Source organism: Tursiops truncatus, chromosome 20 (assembly GCF_011762595.2).
Source record: "Tursiops truncatus isolate mTurTru1 chromosome 20, mTurTru1.mat.Y, whole genome shotgun sequence".
NCBI classification, from domain to species: domain Eukaryota; kingdom Metazoa; phylum Chordata; class Mammalia; order Artiodactyla; family Delphinidae; genus Tursiops; species Tursiops truncatus.
Window position 1 is genome coordinate 47,520,280 of NC_047053.1, and position 18,428 is coordinate 47,538,707.

Sequence of the window (18,428 nt, forward strand, 5' to 3'; positions counted from 1 at the left end):
TTCATTTCCAGAAACATCCTGAGGGACCTTAAGCCTGCTTGTGGAGCCATTGGAAGGTTCTTAAGTGTTCGATTTAGTACTTATTAAAATAATTATTGTAATAATGATGGCTAACATAGCATACTTCCTATGGACCAGACCTTGTTCTAAGCACTTCACACATATTAACTCAATGCCTACAACACACCTATTGCCCCCATTTTACAGATAAGGAAGCTAAGGCACAGACAGATTAAGGAACTTGCCAAGCTACACAGCTAACAAGTGGTGGAACCAGGATTCAAACTAGCAGTTTCTCAAATTTTGATACATCAGAATCACCCGCGGGCCTTTAAAGACCTGATGCCCAGGCTGCACCATTAGAATGTCAGGGGTGGTAGCTGGCAGCAGCCTGGAGCCCCCAGGTGCTCCCAGTGCTGGGAAGTGGGGGACCCACGGCCTCGAGGTCTGAGTTCTTAACCACTGTGTTAAGCGCACCCAGGGGCTTGTCTCCAGCCAGCCAGTGCCAGCATGGAGGCAGTGACATGGCTTCCTGAAAAGCGTGATTAGGTCCAGTCTTGGGGAAATGTGCTGTTGCGGTGACATGTCCAGGCTGTGCTATCTACGCATAGCTATGGGTGAGGGCTGGTTCAAAGCTGGGAGCAAGCTGGCCAGAGAAGGCTTGTAGTGGGCTGGATTAAGTCTCTCCGGGTAACCGGATGTCCTGGTTTCCTGGGGCAGCCCCAGCTGTACCTTCTGCCTGGACATATTATTAACACTACCCTCTTACATTCCCAAAATGTCCTGGTTTGGATGATAAACTACAATCACGCTACCTTTACCCTCTCTCATGGGACCCTATACTTTCTACTCACAGCATACAGAGTAGTTCTAATCAAACCAGTGTTTATTTTTTATTTCTTTTTAAATTTATTTATTTATTTATTTATGGCTGCATTGGGTCTTCGTTGCTGTGCACGGGCTTCCTCTAGTTGTGGCGAGCAGGGGCTACTCTTCGTTGTGGTGTGCAGGCTGCTCACTGCGGTGGCTTCTCTTGTTGTGGAGCACAGGCTCTAGGCGCACAGGCTTCAGTAGTTGTGGCACGTGGGCTCAGTAGTTGTGGCTCGCGGGCTCTAGAGCACAGGCTCAGTAGTTGTGGCACACGGGCTTAGTTGCTCCACGGCATGTGGGACCTTCCCGGACCAGGGTTTAAACCCGTGTCCCCTGCATTGGCAGGCAGATTCTTAATCACTGCGCCACCAGGGAAGTCCAAACCAGTGTTTATTTTGATGTCCCTTTCCCTACCTAGGTAGAAACTCCGTGAAGACAGGGACCACGTCTTCTGATTCTGCCCCGCAGGGATCACAGAGCCTGGTAGGGTGGCAGACACACCGGCAGTGTTAGTTGAATGACTCAGATGAGAAGGGCTGCCCTGCTCCGATGAACACCAGGCACAGGCACACTGACCACACTTTAGGGCCACAGCAGCTACTGTTACCCAAAAACTGGGTTTGCCTCTTGGTGGGTATCAAGCCAAAACACACAACGCACAAGAGCAGGAGAAGGAAGGATTTATTTCTTGCAATAAGTAAGGAGAACACTGGGGATCTTTCCCAAAGCAGTGTCTCCCCGAGCAGCAAAACTGAGGAAGTTTTAAGCTAAGGGTACATGCATATTCATGAAGGGGCTGAAGCAGAGGAGAACTCAGCATAGAATTGGGGCAAAGGTCGACAGAGTCCGAGCTTTAGTTGATGGAAGTCACAAGGGTCAGCAAAAGTCAACATCATCATTCCGTAGGCTCTAGTTAATCTGGTGGTCCAGCACTCGAGCACTCAAGGGGGCTTGGATCCTGCAAAACAGCTCAGGAATGTACTCCAGGCTAATCTTTACCTTTACAATTGATTTATTGTTTCCAATATGGTTATTTCCCTGGTCTGGTAATAGCTGTTTGTTCTTACCTTCTTTTCTTCCCTTGAAATCATTAACTACTGAGGCCCATTCTTGTGCAAGGGCAAACACTGTGGCCAGGCTCAGATCACAAAATGGTTTAGACCTGAAATGGCTTCTCTTGTGTCAAGAAAGCGATGAATGCCTGGTTCTCTTCCTCCCGGGACCCCCTACCATATCTGCCTACACTACAGCTGACCCCTTGGAGGCAAGAAGCAGTGGGGAAGGGCAGATGTGGGGAGTATCTGAGAAACCCCCAATGCCACCCCAAGAAGAATGGCCGCCCAAGGATTCAAAGGACAAAGACTTGGGGCCACGCTGACCTGATTATGAAAAGAAAAGTGACTTTATTTTGAACCCCCAAGTGAGTAAAATGGGGCATAGGAACATCTTGGTCCCTGAATCTTGGCTTTTATCTATCTCTGATTACTTCCTTGTATTAGTCAAGCTAGGCTAAGTTCTGGACCGCCTCACACACACACACGAAATCTCAGCAGAAGGCCATTGTTCACCCACACAACAGGTGAGCTCAATACAGGTGTTTGGGATGATCTCTTTCCATCTTGTGGGTCCCACCACCCCCAGGACTCGGGGTCCTTAGCTAGGTGTCTGCTTCCAGCCAGAGGGAGCAGCTCAGAAGGGAATCCAGGTTTCTATTGGCCAGGCCTGTGGCTTACGTCACTTCTGGCCACATTCCACTGGCCAAACTCTGTCATGTGCCACAACTAACTGCAAGGGAGACTGGGAAATGTGGTGTATGTGCCTGGGAGGAAATGCAATAAATTTGGTAAATAAGGAGCTATAGGGACTTTCCTGGAGGTCCAGTGGTTGAGAATCTGCGCTTCCACTGCAGGCGGCATGGGTTTGATCCCTGGTTAGGGAACTAAGATCCCACATGCCGAGCAGTGTGGCCAAAAAAAAAAAAAAAGGAGCTATAAGATTTCTTCCTAAAAATTAGACAAAAAAGGCTATATTTGTTTCCCAGGGCTGCTGTAACAAAGTACTACAAACCGGAGGGCTTAAAGCAACAGAAATTTATCATCTCACAGTTCTAGAGGCCAGAAGTCTGAAATCAAGGTGTGAATAGGTGGAGCTCCCTCTGAAGGCTCCAGGAGAAAATCTGTCCCATGCCTGTTAGCCTCTGGTGTAACCCGCAATCCTTGGTGTCTCTCTGCTTGTCCCGCGTAACTCCAGCCTCTGCTTCTATCACTTCATAGCGCCTTCCCCTTGTGTCTCTGTGTCTCTCCTCTTCTTACAAGAACTCCAGTCATATCGGATTAAGGGCCTACCGTAAATCATCTTAAGTGACATCTGCAAAGACCCTATTTCTAAATAAGGTCACACTCATGGGCTCAGGATCTGGATGTATGTCTCTGGGGGACACAATTCAACCCATAAGAAAAACAAAGAGAACGAACTTTTTAAAGGTTCTTGAGACATTCTCACATTGCTTCCAAAAAGCTCATTCCAATTTGTCTATGGACCAGCAGAGTACCGGTATCATCCTCCCCAAATCAAATAAGAGTATTTTGGTTTTCTTCCTGAGTTTTATTATCTTGATTTCTGCAAATTCGATAAGTGAACAATGGCATCTCATTTGCGTTTTGGTAAGGAAGGACACAGAAAGTGCACAAGGTACTCAGGACTCAGGTTGGTCATCCATTACGACTGAAGGATGGTGGGCAGTCAGGACCAAGGGCAGGGGACAGACAGGAACTGGGCCAGTGTGTGTGGAGTCCTCAGGGCAAACCTGGGAACTGGAGGGTGTTTGCTGAGCTGGGAGTGGCCATCACAGGACACCACCCAGGCAGGGATGGAGAAACATTTAACTAGCCGAGATCGTAGCTCTCTTCTTACAGAAAGCAAAAAAGGCAGAGAGGACAGAAATTTCCATTTCTCCATCTGAAATTAATGTTTCCAGCAAGGAGCCTGGATGGCTTTCTGCAGACAGCCCAGCTGCTGAGGCTGGAAGAGGCTTGTCTGGTTTGCTTGTCACAGTGGCGGTTCGGACCGATCGTTGCAGGGGATGAACGTGGCAGCAGACGCTCGGAGTAAGACATTCACGAGGCCGTCAGTGCCACCACACCTCAGAACGCTCTGTGCTCGGTCCAGAATAACCCCGGCCCCTGTGAATTATTCATACCAGCCACCTTATGGCATGTGATCACATTCCAGGCAGAATGTCAGCCAGGGGGAAATTTGTAAATATAATTTGTATTCTCAATTTTTGTCATAGTTTTGTTCGTTATTTTCCCCTCATAACTCTCCATCTTCCTCCCATATTTTCCCTTCTCGGGTTTTTTATCAGAGGGATCTGTCAAGAGTGACTCTAAAAGTCTCTGCCTTTTCTCAGAATGTGGTCTCTCCGGTGGCGGAGCGTGCAGCCTCCAATCTCCGAGTTCATGTTTACAATACATATTTTTATTACCTTTGAGTGAAAGTGATTGCTATGGTTATCTCCTTCTGAAATGTATATTTTCCTTTCAGTTATTTCGAGTATGGTTTGAATTTTTATGTATCTTTCAATCCCTGGTCCCCAAAGAGGTAGGTGGGGCAGCTGAGCCAGGGGGGCCGCGGTTCTCCCTGCAGCACGACAGCCCCCTTCACAGTATCCCCAGAGAGATGGTCCCCCTTCTCTGCTCCCGTGGGCACCACCCACTCCCAAGTAAGCCTGACGAGGGCTTTCCAGGGGCTTCTGAGAGCCCAGCCTTCACCAGAGCATAGGGTTGAGAGAGTGAGCTTGAAATGGGGGAAAAAAATGTGTAACTGTCAAGCTGATTTCCACTGGATGAAAAAGAATTTTATGATGAGAGATGAGAGGAGGGCCCTAGGCCAACTCAGAAACTCATTTCTAGAACCAGAGGCTGCATCATTGACTTAAAATGGTCCAAGGTTGACAACATAATCAAAGTCAGAACTCCCCATCTCGGGTCTACGGGTCTGTAATTCCCATCTTCCTTTAGCCTTTCACCGTAGCCACTATCATCATGCAATTTCCCCCCAAGCACTTGGTTAGATCACAAAGGTAATGAGATCCAGTGAGAAGGCCAAATTTCTTGTGAGCCAATTTACTTTCCAAAAAGACAAGTTGGGCTTTGGAACCCTTCACCTTGACCCTGACACCACCTGGTGCGTGGGCCTGTGGAAGAGAGTGGTAGAGCCGGGCACACAGACCGAGAGTCGACCGGGCTGTGAGGTGCTCCCATCCTGGGTCTCTGCTCCCCAGATGCTGATGGAAACTAAGGAAGGTGGGAAGAGTTTGACTCAGGGATCAGAGGAGGTGATACAGCGCTGGCACGTACGTGCTCCTAGCTCTCTGGAGTGGAGCTGGGCCCAGTTACATGGGGCAGGGTACCAGCTGCAGGAGCTGGGACTGGGGGACTCTGGGGACTCTGGGCATAAGCAGGGCTGCTTGGGGGCCCTGGTGACACATTGTGGCATAGTGTTGAGGGGGTTATTCCCCAAAAAGCAGCTTGGGTGTGTCCAGGGAGCACATGGGCACAGTCATAGGCTCTCCCTCTAGGCTGAGAGCAGAGGCAGGTGATATCAAACCACAGCAGGACAACCAGGAAGGATGACAATCCTCTGGGTGACCACCTGGTTTGTGAGCTCATTTGAGGCTCCTGGGGGTTGTGGGGCCACCTTGCTGTAATTTGGGGCAGGGACTGTGGGTATAGGGGGGACAGAGGGAGGGACTTTGGGCAACCGCTGTTCTGTAAGTTATGACATTGGGTGACATGTGTGAAATGGCTGCATTTATCCCTGCACTGTCACAGCTACTCAGGTGAGTCAGCGCCAGCCTGTCCCCACACCACTCAGGCCAGCGTTCCTCAGCCCCAGGACTACTGACATTTTGGGCAAATGGTTCTGTTTTGTTTTTGTTTATATTTTAGCATTTTTAAACATTGTGGTAAATGCAAAGAACACTTTTAACCATTTGTAAGTGTGTAGTTTAGGGGCATTAAGCACATTCACATTGTTATACAACCTCATCACCATCATCTCCAGAACTCTTTTAACTTCCCAAACTGAAACTCTGTCCCCGTTAAACACTGACGCCCCATGCCCACCTCCTCTCAGCCCCTGGCACATACCCTCCTACTTTCCATCTCTATGGATTTGACTGCTCTAGGGACATCATGTAAGTGGAATCAGACAGTGTTTGTTCTTCTGTGTCTGGCTTATTTCACTGAGCATAGTGTTCTCAAGGTTCATCCACGTTGTAGCAGGTGTCAGATGACTCTCTGTTGTGGGGTGTTCTGTGCACCGTAGGATGTTTAGCAGCATCCCAGCCTCTAACAGCTAGATGCTAGAAGCACTTCCCTCCTCTCAATTGTGACAACCCAAAAATGGCTCTTGAATTTGCCAAGTGTACCCCTGGTTGAGAACCACAGCTCTGTGCACAGTCATCTCTGAAGACTTGTGTCTCCCCTTCATGTACCTGAGCTCCACAAAGGGGCAAGCGCACCTCAGGAATGTGTCCCCAGCCCCCCGCTGCAGCCCAGCTCCCAAATCCCATCAGAAGGTTCCAGCCACACACATTCCATGTCAAGATAACTTAATAACATTAGGTCAGATTTTCAAAATTGCCATTTTTAATAATTTTTTAAAAACCCTCTCTTTTCTTAAATCCACATTAAGCATACGGCAAGCCATGTGCTGGCTGCATCGCCTCTTGCAAACTCAATGCTGGCCTCTTGTTTTTTACCTTCCATATGGGGAGACATAAATCCTACTTAGAGACAAACCTCAGGAGATGTGAGAAGCATGTACGAGCCAAAGATAAACAGCCTGTTTTGCCCTTGGACACATAAGCTGGATTTTCTTCAGTAATCCAGGCCCTTCTCAGAAACAGCCAAGAGCAAGGAAACTTTACAGCATTATCCATAGCCACACACACACACACACACACACACACACACACACACACACACCCCAAAAAGAGCGAGTCTGGCAGTCAAGGCAGATGACAGCCACAACCTGGGCAGAATTTCAGCACACCACTTCTTCCTCCCAGACCCTGCCAGCACAGCTCGGGCTGATCCACACATTCCGCATTTCCACTCAAGCCCCATATAGCTCTGCTAATACCCATCAGCCCGCAGACAAAATCTTTTACTTCCCAGTAAGCCTGGAACAAAAAAGATGCATTTGCACGGGCTTTGGGAATAAAGGAGAGACACTGGAGGCCTTCAGGATTATCTTGGCAGAAAATGAATTTTGTTTGCATGTGTATGATTCATCAGGCATTGATTAAGAGTCACAGGATTTGGGGATTGTCATCAATCAGAGCACCTTACAGTGGAAACAAATAAACCTACCTTCCAGGGCCAGAGGGGAACCCAAGAGCGGTGGCCATCCAGCTTTTGTTGGAATGTTCTGGAGAGGTGGCAGATTTTTCTCCCATTCTTCACCCCTCTCTGTGTCCCCATCCTCTGTCAAGTGACCTGCAGCTCTTCCCACAGAGGTAGAACGTGCTTCCCTGACCCCGGACTTCAGGCTTGGCCTTGAGACTTGATTTGGCCAGTGAGACGCTAGCGGAGCAGCAAAAGCAGGGGCTGTGAACATGCGGGGGGGGGGGGGTGGGTAGACTCTCCCCCTTGTTTGCTTCTTTCTCCAGAACAAGAAGCCACCCCAGTGAGGCCACCCACCTGAGGAGGGCGAGAGAGCCAAGATGCCGCATGAGGCAGCCCCCAGCCACCCCCAAATCCAGGAGAGTCAGCGCTGCCATGTGAAGCCATGAGTTGGGCTGGCTTGTTATGCATCGTTATTGGGCCAGTAGCTGACCAATACAGACACTGCAACACCACGCTTCCAGGGGCAGGCCTCTGAGGTCTCGCCATTACTTTTATGAGGAACTCACTGACTGGTTCTGATGAAGAAAGCTCACCTTGACAAGGATGGCATTGTGTTGTCGATATCATTGTCATTGGACAGTGACATTTCTGCTGTGCCATCTTTGCCCCTCTCCACCAGGCAATGGGTGGGCTTGGTCACTGAAACAATCCAGAACAAGGGTAGTCAGTCCTGGATTCGGCTGCCTGTCAGCTAGGTTGTGATAGCTCTCGAGTCTCCCCTGCATCTCCCTCCCTCCTTGGGATGCTGGGGGAGACACCACTTATGGAGAAGATTGGTCTTGGCACTCAGGGTGTCCACACAACTGAGGAACTTCACAGGGTGAGCGATGATCAAACCAGAGGCAGGTCACTTTGGAGAAGGCAGAGCCCCCACTGCAGCCCGGCAGCTCTGGTGACCCTTCCCTCCACCCCGTGCCCTCTGGCTCCCATCACAAGTGCTCTGTCCTGAACAGATGCTTGTACCCCCAGGTTCATGTCAGCATCACTCACAACCACCCAAAAGTAGAAGCAACCCAAGTGTCCATCAATAGGTGAATAAACAATGTGTGGTCCATCCATTCAATGGAATAGTATTCAGCCATAAAAGGAAGGAAATTCTGACACAGGCTACAACATGGATGAACCTTGAGGACATCATGCTTAGTGAAATCAGCCACTCACAACAGGACAAATACTGTATGATTCCACTTATATGAGGTCCCTAGAGGAGTCAAATTCACAGAGACAGAAAGGAGGATGGTGGCTTCCAGGGGCTGGGGAGCGGGAATGGGGATCTATTAGGTAATGGGCACAGAGTTCTAATTCGGGATGATGACAAAGTTCCGGTGACGGATGGTGGTGTTGGTTGCACAACATGAACGTGCCACTGACTGTACACTTAAAAATGATTAAAATGGAAAATTTTATGTTATAAATATCTTACCACAATTTAAAAAAATGACCTGTCCTATGTACCAGCTCCTTGAGGCCCAGCTCCTACCGAGCTGTCAGAGAGTAAGGCCGTCTGGGAAGTGGAACCATCATGGAGTGGGCATGGGGAAGGCACTGTTGCCACCGCCACCCCTTCCTCCTTGGTTTCCTTGGTTTCTGCAGGAATCTCTAGCACCCTCATTGCTTTAACGCAAATGAACTGACTGCTAACGGGGATCACCCAGGCATAGGGGCAGGCCAGTAGGAAGATACTGGGGCAGAGAGAGTGTCCTCCTGATGCTCCTCTGATCCCACAGAGGCAGCAGTCCGCCGCCCCCGCCCCCCCGCGGTGGCAAATCTGCATGGGGCATGCTTATCGCACACCCTCAGTGGAAGGGAGGGCTCTTTGTGGCTGGTGTCTGGCTGAAAGTTGGAACTTGAGCAGGTGGGGTCCAAGTTGCTGATCCTCCTCAGAGTTGCTGAGCATGTCAGGGGTCTTCCATCATGACATCATTCCTGTGTTGTCACAACGTTTTCCTCTTGCTTTAAAAGAACATCCTTCACTTGACCCTGCTGCCCAAGAACTTTCCTCTAAAGTTCTGCCAGGCTACGGAAGGCAGATGAGAATGTAGGCTGTAAATCAGGGGCCCTCATGACATTTAGATCCATTAATCCATCAAAAGAAGATTTGCTACCTCTTAGCATCCAGAGGGAAACCAGAAATCCTCTCCCATGATTGCCCGGAAGCTTAGGCACCAAAATACTACTACTCAGCACTTCGTATCGGGACCTTCAGGAATTTGCGGGATGTCAGTGCTCTTCCCTGTGTCTATCACTTGCAGGTGTACCAACCACCCAACCCAAGCTGAAGGAGTTTGCTACCAGGTGCCTTTGCTTGTCCCCAGATTGTTTGTGAGGGAAGAAACTAATCTTGAAATGTCGAGGAGAACATAAGCTACCACCGTAACCTACAGGATCCAAACAACCTTCCAGACTGGGAGTTCTTTGAGAGCCGGAGCCACCTCTGTCCTCCAGCACTTAGCCCTGGGCCTGGCAATGGATAGGTGGGTGGCTGGGTGGTGGGTGGATAGATGGATGGATGGACGGATGGATGGTGGATGGGTGGGTGGATGGGTGGATGGATGAGTAGATGAATAAATGAATCTCTGGCCAACGAGCAGAAGTTCTTGCCCAGAATCTACCTCAGTAGCCTTGCAACTTCCCTCATTTGTAAAATGAGGTGAGGGTAGTTCTTATTCTACCCATCCCATCTAAAAAGTTAGATGATATAAAATCCTTTGGCCACCTCTATAGAATTATACCAATGAGAGGAAGTATTGTTCAAAAGAAAATGTTTTCTTCAGCCTAATAAACGCTTCTTGGAGAACTCACTGATTCAATTAGTGACTTAGGGAATCCTCTGAGGGTAAACAGCACTTTCTATGTTCAGAGGCAGGATTCAGAACAGTAGAGACTTGGTCGACAAGCCATCTCACCTTAGAGCTGCACATTACATTATATTATTACACCTGTACCTCCTACAAGACTGTGAGCTTGTCGGTACTATGTCTTAGACCTATAATCCTCCCATCAGTAAAAATGAGTAACTAATAGGCACTCAGATACCTACTACAGTGATAACCAAATCATATCATGAAAAAAGACATGACTTTACAAAAACAATACACAAATACTAGGGTGAAATACCTGTGTGAACTGCATCCTTGTATGACTCTGAATTTAGAGATAGACATTTGAAGTGGCTTTTTACCCATGTAAGCCTTATATGGACATGGGGCTTGTGTGATCGTGAGGGGGAACGGGCACGTGCAGGGGAGGTATGTGAGACAGTCTACGCAAAGAGCCCGATGCAGGGGCTGACATATAAAAATGCTCCATTCATAGCAGCTTATTATGGTCTCTGTGACTTGGGGGTTACTTGCCACTGTGGTCCCAAACCCTCTGTCTTCTTTCCCTGTCTCGCTGGCCTCCCCTCCCCTTTGGATGGGGCAGGAGGTGGTAAGGGCGGTCCAGGTCACAGGGGGGACAGGAGCATCCAGCCATGCAGGAGGGGCTGAAATCCCTGCACCAATAACCCTGTCTCCTCCTCCTCCCCACTCCAGGTGTCGTCCAGCTGGACCCCAACTGCCAGGGCTGGAGGGTCAAGCGTTCACTTCTCCTGGGTGTACACAAGGGTATACAACCATCCCTGGACTTATTTGGGTCTCCGGACCAAGGCAAGCTGGACGGGGAAAGAAAGGGGATGAGACTGTCACGGGCTTGTCCTCAGAGCACCCCCAGTGTGCTGGCAGCCACCTGCTGCAGGGCTCACTGTGGGGGGTAGGAACGAGGGAACACAGTGGCAGTTTTTATGCATGACAGCTCTATGAAAAGGGCATAGCATTTACTTTAGCAAATTTGGGACTGGGGATTGATGAACTGACCAAAGTTGGTAAATATCAAGGGTTAAGCAGCAGGCCCCCCATTATCCACACTGCCTCTGAGTTGCAGATATCAGGCTTCCTAAAGGACAGGAGCCAGGGATCAGCAGGGACTCGGTCACATTAGAATTCCTAATATCACAGTCTCACACTTGGGGATGAAATGAAACAGGTCTGTTTTAACCACATAATGTCCCCGGGAGCTGGACCCCAAATGATCTCTAATCATTACAGAAATATCTGATTTCTGGGCCGGTTTCGAAGGCCGTTACTGTGGCCATTCATCAGAGGCAGCCACAGTTGGGGGCCCTGGACTGATGGTCGGAGAATCGGACACGGAGGGAGTGCGACGTTGCAGGAGGCCCACTGTGAGCTCAGGACCCACCCTGTGCTCTGGAGGACACAGGCGAGGAGGCATTCCCTAGGCTCAAGACATTAACCCCCAGTTGAGCAGAAAAGCTAGATGCTCATGGAGTCTAGTGCCTGAGGCACTGGCTAAGGGTCCCAGGGAAATTTCGGCTCTCTCACCACCTTCCCTAAGAGGTTCTCATAGGAGACCCCCCTCACCCCTGACCCAGGGCTCATTCAGAAGTAGAAAGGGGACTTGTCTTTGGTTGTCACAGGTCTGGGGACACTATGGTGCTGAGTGGGCAGGGACCAGGGATGCCAAATGTCCCACAACTGCACACACAGAATCGTTGCAATCGTTAAATTTTCTGTATCAGCTTGGCTGGGCCATGGTGCCCAGTTGTGTGGTCAAACACCATCTAGATGTTGCTGTGAAGGCACTTTTCAGAGGAGATTAATATTTAACTCAATAGATGACCCTCCCTAATGTGGGTGGGCCTCACCAAATCAATCGAAGGCCTTATCTTAAGATAAGTTCCCAGAAGAGGAAGGAATTTTGTCTCCAGACTGCCTTTGGGCTCACAACTGCTACATCAACTCCTGCTGGAATGTCCAGCCTGCCAGCCTGCCCTGCAGACTTCAGACGGTCCAGCCCCACAATCTCAGGAGCCAATTCCTTAAAATAGTCCCTCTCTCTCTCTCCTCCTCCCCGACTCCCCACTCCCCCTCTCTGTATATATATCCTACTGATTCTGTTTCTCCGGAGGACCCTGACTAATACAACCTGCCCCAAATACCAACAATGCCCCCCCAGAAAGCCACTGAGTGGCCTGGCCCAGTCCCACGTGGACCCCCTATTCCTTGCCTCTACAATGAAGGGACAGGACAGAAGTCCACTCTGCACTAAAGTTCTGTGATTTGACATTAAAAGGAGAACCCATGGGGCTGCCTGTGGGAAAGTGCCTGACGTGTAGAGGAGACCAAAGTTCCAGGTCATGAAATGAGGCCGAGTCCCCTCAAAGCTGGCCTGTGAGCCTGCCCACCGGCCCCCAACGACCAGCAGCCCCTTTGCAAATGGTTCCAGCCCATAGCCCTTCTCCCACACACGTGGAGGCTTGGATCTCTAGTTAATTGTAAGACTGGATTGTTCAAGGCAAGAAAATCAACAAAATCTCTTCAGTGTGAAGGTCCCACGGTGGATTTCTGGCCTGTATTTTCTAGTCAGATAGTCCTGGAGGTTGTTTTTGTTCTGAAACCTCAGAGCACGACCTTGCTGGGAAGGGCAGTTGTGGATGGAGCAGAGGAAAGCCAAGGAAGGAAGGTTAGCGCCCAGGAGCAGAGGTGTCTGTGACCTAGGTCACGAGCCCCCTTGTGAGAGCTTTACAGACTGGTCCGTGTGTTTAGGAAGCCCAGTTCTCCAGGGTGGCTCCAACCAAAGCAGTCCAGTAGAGGGACCTGGATTCTTGACTCAGAGGACCTGGGTTCTGGCCACCAATTTGCCATGTGGCCTTGGACAAGCCACTTGCCCCCTGGGTCTCAGCTTCCTCATCTGGAACATAGGCATTAAAGTCTCTGGGTGTTGGTTGCCCCTAGTAACCAACACGATGCTGGCCTCCGGGGGCTCTCGGCAGCTGCCTTGCAGCACAGCCCGCCAGTCCTTAAATCCCACCCATACCTGCTCCACACCAGCCTCGCTAGTCTCACACGTGAACAGACAGCCCACTTCCCTGAAACAAAAGCCTCAGCATGAACAAGAAAGCCCAAGGTACCAAAGTGACACAATGACTGGAGTAAATCCAAGATGCAGCGGCAAAAAAGAAAGGTGATGAGAAATCCAGGAATAACAAAAGTCTGCGCCAGGAAGTTCTGGTCCAAGTGTGGAGCCCCTGGTCTGAGCCTTGAGAAGGATGGATAGAGTCCAAGCCATACATAGAGGGTAACAGGGATGAGATAGGGTCAGGGCAGAAAGGAAGGAATAAGCGATCAAGATGCAGGAGAAAATGGAGTGCCTATAAGAAAGGCCTGGGCTTCCCTGGTGGCGCAGTGGTTGAGAATCTGCCTGCCAATGCAGAGGACACGGGTTCGAGCCCTGGTCTGGGAGGGTCCCACATGCCGTGGAGCAACTAGGCCCGTGGGCCACACTACTGAGCCTGAGCGTCTGGAGCTTGTGCTCTGCAACAAGAGAGGCCGCGACAGTGAAAGGCCCGCGCACCGCGATGAAGAGTGGCCCCGGCTCTCCGCAGCTAGAGAAAGCCCTCGCACAGAAACGAAGACCCAACACAGCCATAAATAAATAAATAAATAAATAAATAAATAAATAAATAAAATTTAAAAAAAAGAAAGGCCTGGTCCAAAGTATGCAAATGAAAATGAGAAGGAGTGATTCTGAACCCCTGGTGGCGTGACAGAGCCCAGGTGAGCAGTCCTGCAAGGGGCCTGGAGCCTCAGAACCTTAAGGACCAGGAGCCAGGCCCTGCCCTGCTCGCCATGTAGTGTTCACGTGCATGTGCTTTCCAATGTAGAGCGTCACTCTGGGGCCAAAGCCTGAGACATGAGAGTGCCTCGGACTGGAATGAAAGACCACCAACCAGGGCAGCGCAAAACTTGAGTGGAAGTAGGAAGGCAGGCCCACATCCCCCTTCTCCCCAGGAGGACAGAGAGACTGCAGAAGCCCATACCTGAGACAGAGCCGAGCACAGAATCCAAAGTCAGGAAGCGGCAGAGGGTGAACCGCACGGAGACGGGGACGGGGCCAGGCGCTGTCAATGAGGAAGCCTCACCCAGCACAGCAGATAATCTCTACAGCAGATAAATCAAGAAATGGCGTTATGAGCATATTATTTAGGCTCGCGGAGCGACCACCATATAACTAAAAATGAAACAGTTAAAAGTGCTTGCCTTCAGGGCTGAGAAAGGAGGAAGAGGAAGAGAGTTCTTTATAAACCTCTCTGAACTGTTTGACTTTTTTTTCTTTTTTAATTTGATTTTTCAAAAGAGCGTACACATGATAAAAGGAGGAAAGAAAATGAGGAAGCCTGAACGTGGATCCCAGCTTTGTATGGTTGTGGCCCTTTCAGCTGATGCTGAGTCTGTGTATGACTCTCAGTGCTGGGTGTCTTCCCCTGCCCCCCACCCACAGATTCCCCCACCCCTGGTCTCCCACAGGCCTGCCCCATAGCCCCCTGAGAAGGCGGACCTTACGTTGTCCATTTTAAATGGAGAAGTCTTGGGAGTTCCCTGGCGGTCCAGTGGTTAGGACTCAGCACTTGCACTGCCCTGGGCCCGGGTTCAATCCCTGGTCAGGGAACTAAGATCCTGCAAGCCTTGCTGCGTGGCCAAAATGAATAAATAAATAAAATAAATAGACAAGTCTGTAGCGAGGGATGAGGCAGGCAGGCTGTAGGAAATGAAGAAAATCAGCCATGGGAAAGTTTTTTCTAAGCCCTCAGCTCTAGGGACTTCCCTGGTGGTCCAGTGGTTAAGACTTCGCCTTCCAGTGCAGGGGGTGTGGGTTCGATCCCTGGTTGGGGAGATAAGATCCCATATGCCTCATGGCCAAAAAATAAGAAACAAAACATAAAACAGAAGCAGTATTGTAACAAATTCAATGAAGACTTTAAAAATGGTCTGCATCAAAGAAAAAAATCTAAGCCCTCAGCTCTAGGAAGGCAGCAGGAATTCATATTACTGTTAACAGCATCTTGCAAAGCATTGTCATCACTTTTGCCTGTGTTCTCTGGTGATGGGGGATTCACAAGGGTTGGGTCCAGTCCCCATCTCTATCCTCCTGTACCGCATTCCACCACTGAGTGATGATGCTACTGAGCCTGGCTAGATCAAGGAGAATGAGCACAGGCTAAGTTAGGACCAGGCAGGGTTCAAACAACAACTCCACTCCTCAGAGGCTCTGGCCTGGGCATGCCTTTAAGGTTTCCCATACACCTTCCCAAGGATCCCCTCCTGAAGAGGCCGGATCAGTTTCCACTCCCACCAATGGCATAGAAGGGTGAGGTTGGCTCATCCAGCTGTGGACCCTTGAAGCTTCTTTCAGCTGGTCTGCGGATAACCCAGCAGGTGGAGAGGGGGCTCTTCAGCCCCTGCTGAGCTGTCATGAAAGAGCCCTGCTCCGTCCATGCATGTCTGAGCACCATCCACAGACAGCAAATGAGTCTGGCCCCAGTCAGGGGTGACACACTCAGGACAGGAGGCAGGTGTGCTTAGTGATGTTTTTAGTTATTACTTTTCGTTGTGGTAAAATACAGATAACATAAAATTGACCATATTAACCATTTTAAGTGTACAGTTCAGTAGCATTAAGCACATTCACGTTGTTGTGCAACTGTCACCACCATCCATCTCCAGAACTTCTTCATCTTCCCAAACTGAAACTCTGTCCCCATTTAACACTAAATGCCTATTTCCCCTCCCCCATCCCCTGGCATCCACCATTCTACTGCATCTCTATGAATCTGGCCACCCCAGGAACCTCATATAAGTAGAATCACAGATTATTTGTATTCTTTTGTCTAGCTCATTTCACGTAGCATAATGCCTTCAAGGTTCATCTGCAATGTAGCATATGTTAGAATTTCCTTCATTTTTAAGACTGAATAATTTTCTGTTGTGTGGATGGACCACATTTTGTTTATCCATTCATCCACTGATGGACAACCGGATTGCTTCCACCTTTTGGCTGTTGTGAATAATGCTGCCATGAACATGGGTGTGCACATATCTCTTGAAGACTGTGCTTAGTTTGGGGGACTTTGGCTGTTCATATAATGGCCCTTTCTCTTACAGAATTCAAAGTACTTGTTTTAAAATCAGCATAGCAACCACAGCGGAGCCCTTTCCCAGACTGGCTAATGCTGAGAATATCTTACCTAATGTGCTCAGGAGGGCATTTCTACGCTTACTCCCATTCTATAGATGAGGAAACTGAGGCACAGAGAGGCTAAGAAACTCGTCCAAGGTCACACATGAAGTAACCTCTGGGGAAGGTTTGAACAAGGGCAGTGTGACACCTGAGCCCACGTTCTAAACCATTCGGCTCAATGCTTTTAGTATCCTCCCTGAAAAACAGAGAGGCCGGCATAATTGTCATTCAGCGGGAAAACTCAAGTCACAGACAACTTAAGTGGCTCTGAAGGCCACACAGCCTTACCTCTGATTCCCCTTCTGCATCTTAGAAACCGCAGTACTGTTATTTGCAGACATTCTGACTTCCTTCTCTCCTCCCCTCACTACCTCTTCAGACACAGTGTTGCTAGGACTTTACTTTTTCTGAATCCAGCCTGTGTCAACCATCCCACAGCTCAATAGAGGCATCGTGACATCATCAATCAACAAGAGGCAAACTGTCTGCTGAAACCTGAATGAATCAGACAAGAGAAAGGTTAGGCGGCCAGGGGAAGCTAAAAGGCCTTAAAAGTTTAAAGAGATCCTGCCAAATGGGTAATTGGCTCCCACTGAGGTTAGTTTTAATCAATTATTAAGCAATAGTTTAATATTTTAAGCATTTGCTCAATCACAGAGACATGAAAACATTTCATGATTTTCTTCCCCTGTACCTTCCAAAATAAAAAACTTAAAACAAGTGTAGGTACAGTGGCATGGATTTTTAAAAAATGCTTTCTATTGAAATAACTGGATGTCTTTATTTTTTTTTTAACTTCTTTTGTATCCCCCACAAAGCCTCGCCCAACGAGAGCCCGAGCAGGTGCTGAGTTCTGATTGCCCAACGTTCCAGCACCGGCTTTGTTCGAGGAACACTGGGAAACATAATAACGTCCTAAAGTGCCCTGGCTCACTGACAGTGGAGGGGCAGCCTGGCTTCTCAAGGTCTCCAGGTGGGCCATGTGGGAGAGTCTAGCATCGGGTCCTTGAACTCTCACTGTCTGTCCTCTGTAATTCTGGTCTCTCCTACTCCTTCTCCCTGCTCCCCAAGCCTTGCCTTTCCAGCCAGTAATGCAGGAACTGGAAAGCAAAGGATAGAGGGCAGCAGGAGAGAAGGATTAAAGCACATTACCACGTATATGATCAACCCTGGAGTAATGGAGTGACTGGGCTCCCATTTTTATTCTGTGATCAATTCCCCTTTGGAATCTGATACAAGGTGGCTTTTTCTATCCACGCATCCATCCATGCACCCATCCATCCATCCATGCACACATACTCCCCATCCATCCACCCATCCACACATTTATCCATCCCCTCACCCATTTATCCAACCATCCACCCCTCCATGCATCCATCTACTCATCCTCCATCCATCCACCCACCCATCTATCCACTCATCCATGCATCCACCCATCCACCTATGCATCCACCCTTCCATCCATCCACCCATCCATGCATCTATCCACATACCCATCAATATATCCAGCCATCCAACCATCCACCACCCATCATCCACCACCCATCCATCCACCATCCATCCATCCACCCATTCATCAGGGTGCCGGGTGCTAAACCAAAATCTCCTCAAAGTAAGCTGAGCACAAGGGAGAGAGTGGCCCATCCTCAGGGCAGGTGGGCCTCACAGGGAAGGGCCTCTGCGCTCAGTCCAAGGAAACCAGATGGGGTATGGAGTTGCCAGTCCAGGCAGAGAGACCAATGCTGAGACATCGGCCCCAAACCCCATTTGGTTCATCTGTCCTAGCTTCAGCATACTCTGCCCCTTCAATATCCAGTTTCCCGCCCTGTTGAGTAAGGACTCTCAGCCATTCTCTTGGGACCTGCAGAGTGGGGCTTATTTGAAGTGGTCTGCATGCTGGGCAGACCCCAGCACTTCCTGCCTGCCCTGTCTTCCATGGGAAGATCATAGCGGGGAGGAGGCGGTCAAGATTGGGAGCTGTTTCTGCAGATTATTCAGATTCATTTGCTGTATCTAGATCATGCCGTGTCCTAATTAACGCAGACCTTCAAGGTTATACTGCATTTGCAA

The 18,428-nt window shown here is 49.4% G+C and overlaps 1 protein-coding gene across 6 annotated transcripts in view; it reads right to left on the bottom strand.

The window, feature by feature from the left end:
• Window positions 1–1,516: 1,516 nt before the first annotated feature.
• ENDOV (endonuclease V) overlaps window positions 1,517–18,428 on the bottom strand; it is a 100,100-nt gene continuing 83,188 nt past the window's right edge. Inside the window, exons 10-12 of one of the 6 annotated variants that reach the window (XR_012328736.1) lie at window positions 7,817–7,922; window positions 7,248–7,460; window positions 1,517–1,828 (exon numbers count right to left, since the gene is read on the bottom strand). Coding sequence is in view for 2 of the 6 variants with exons in the window: in XM_073798120.1 (XP_073654221.1) it covers window positions 7,337–7,484; window positions 7,817–7,922 (254 nt within the window). In the remaining 4 variants the exon portion in view is untranslated. The other 5 variants (XR_012328735.1, XR_012328737.1, XM_073798120.1 and 2 more) reach the window with 5 other exon arrangements.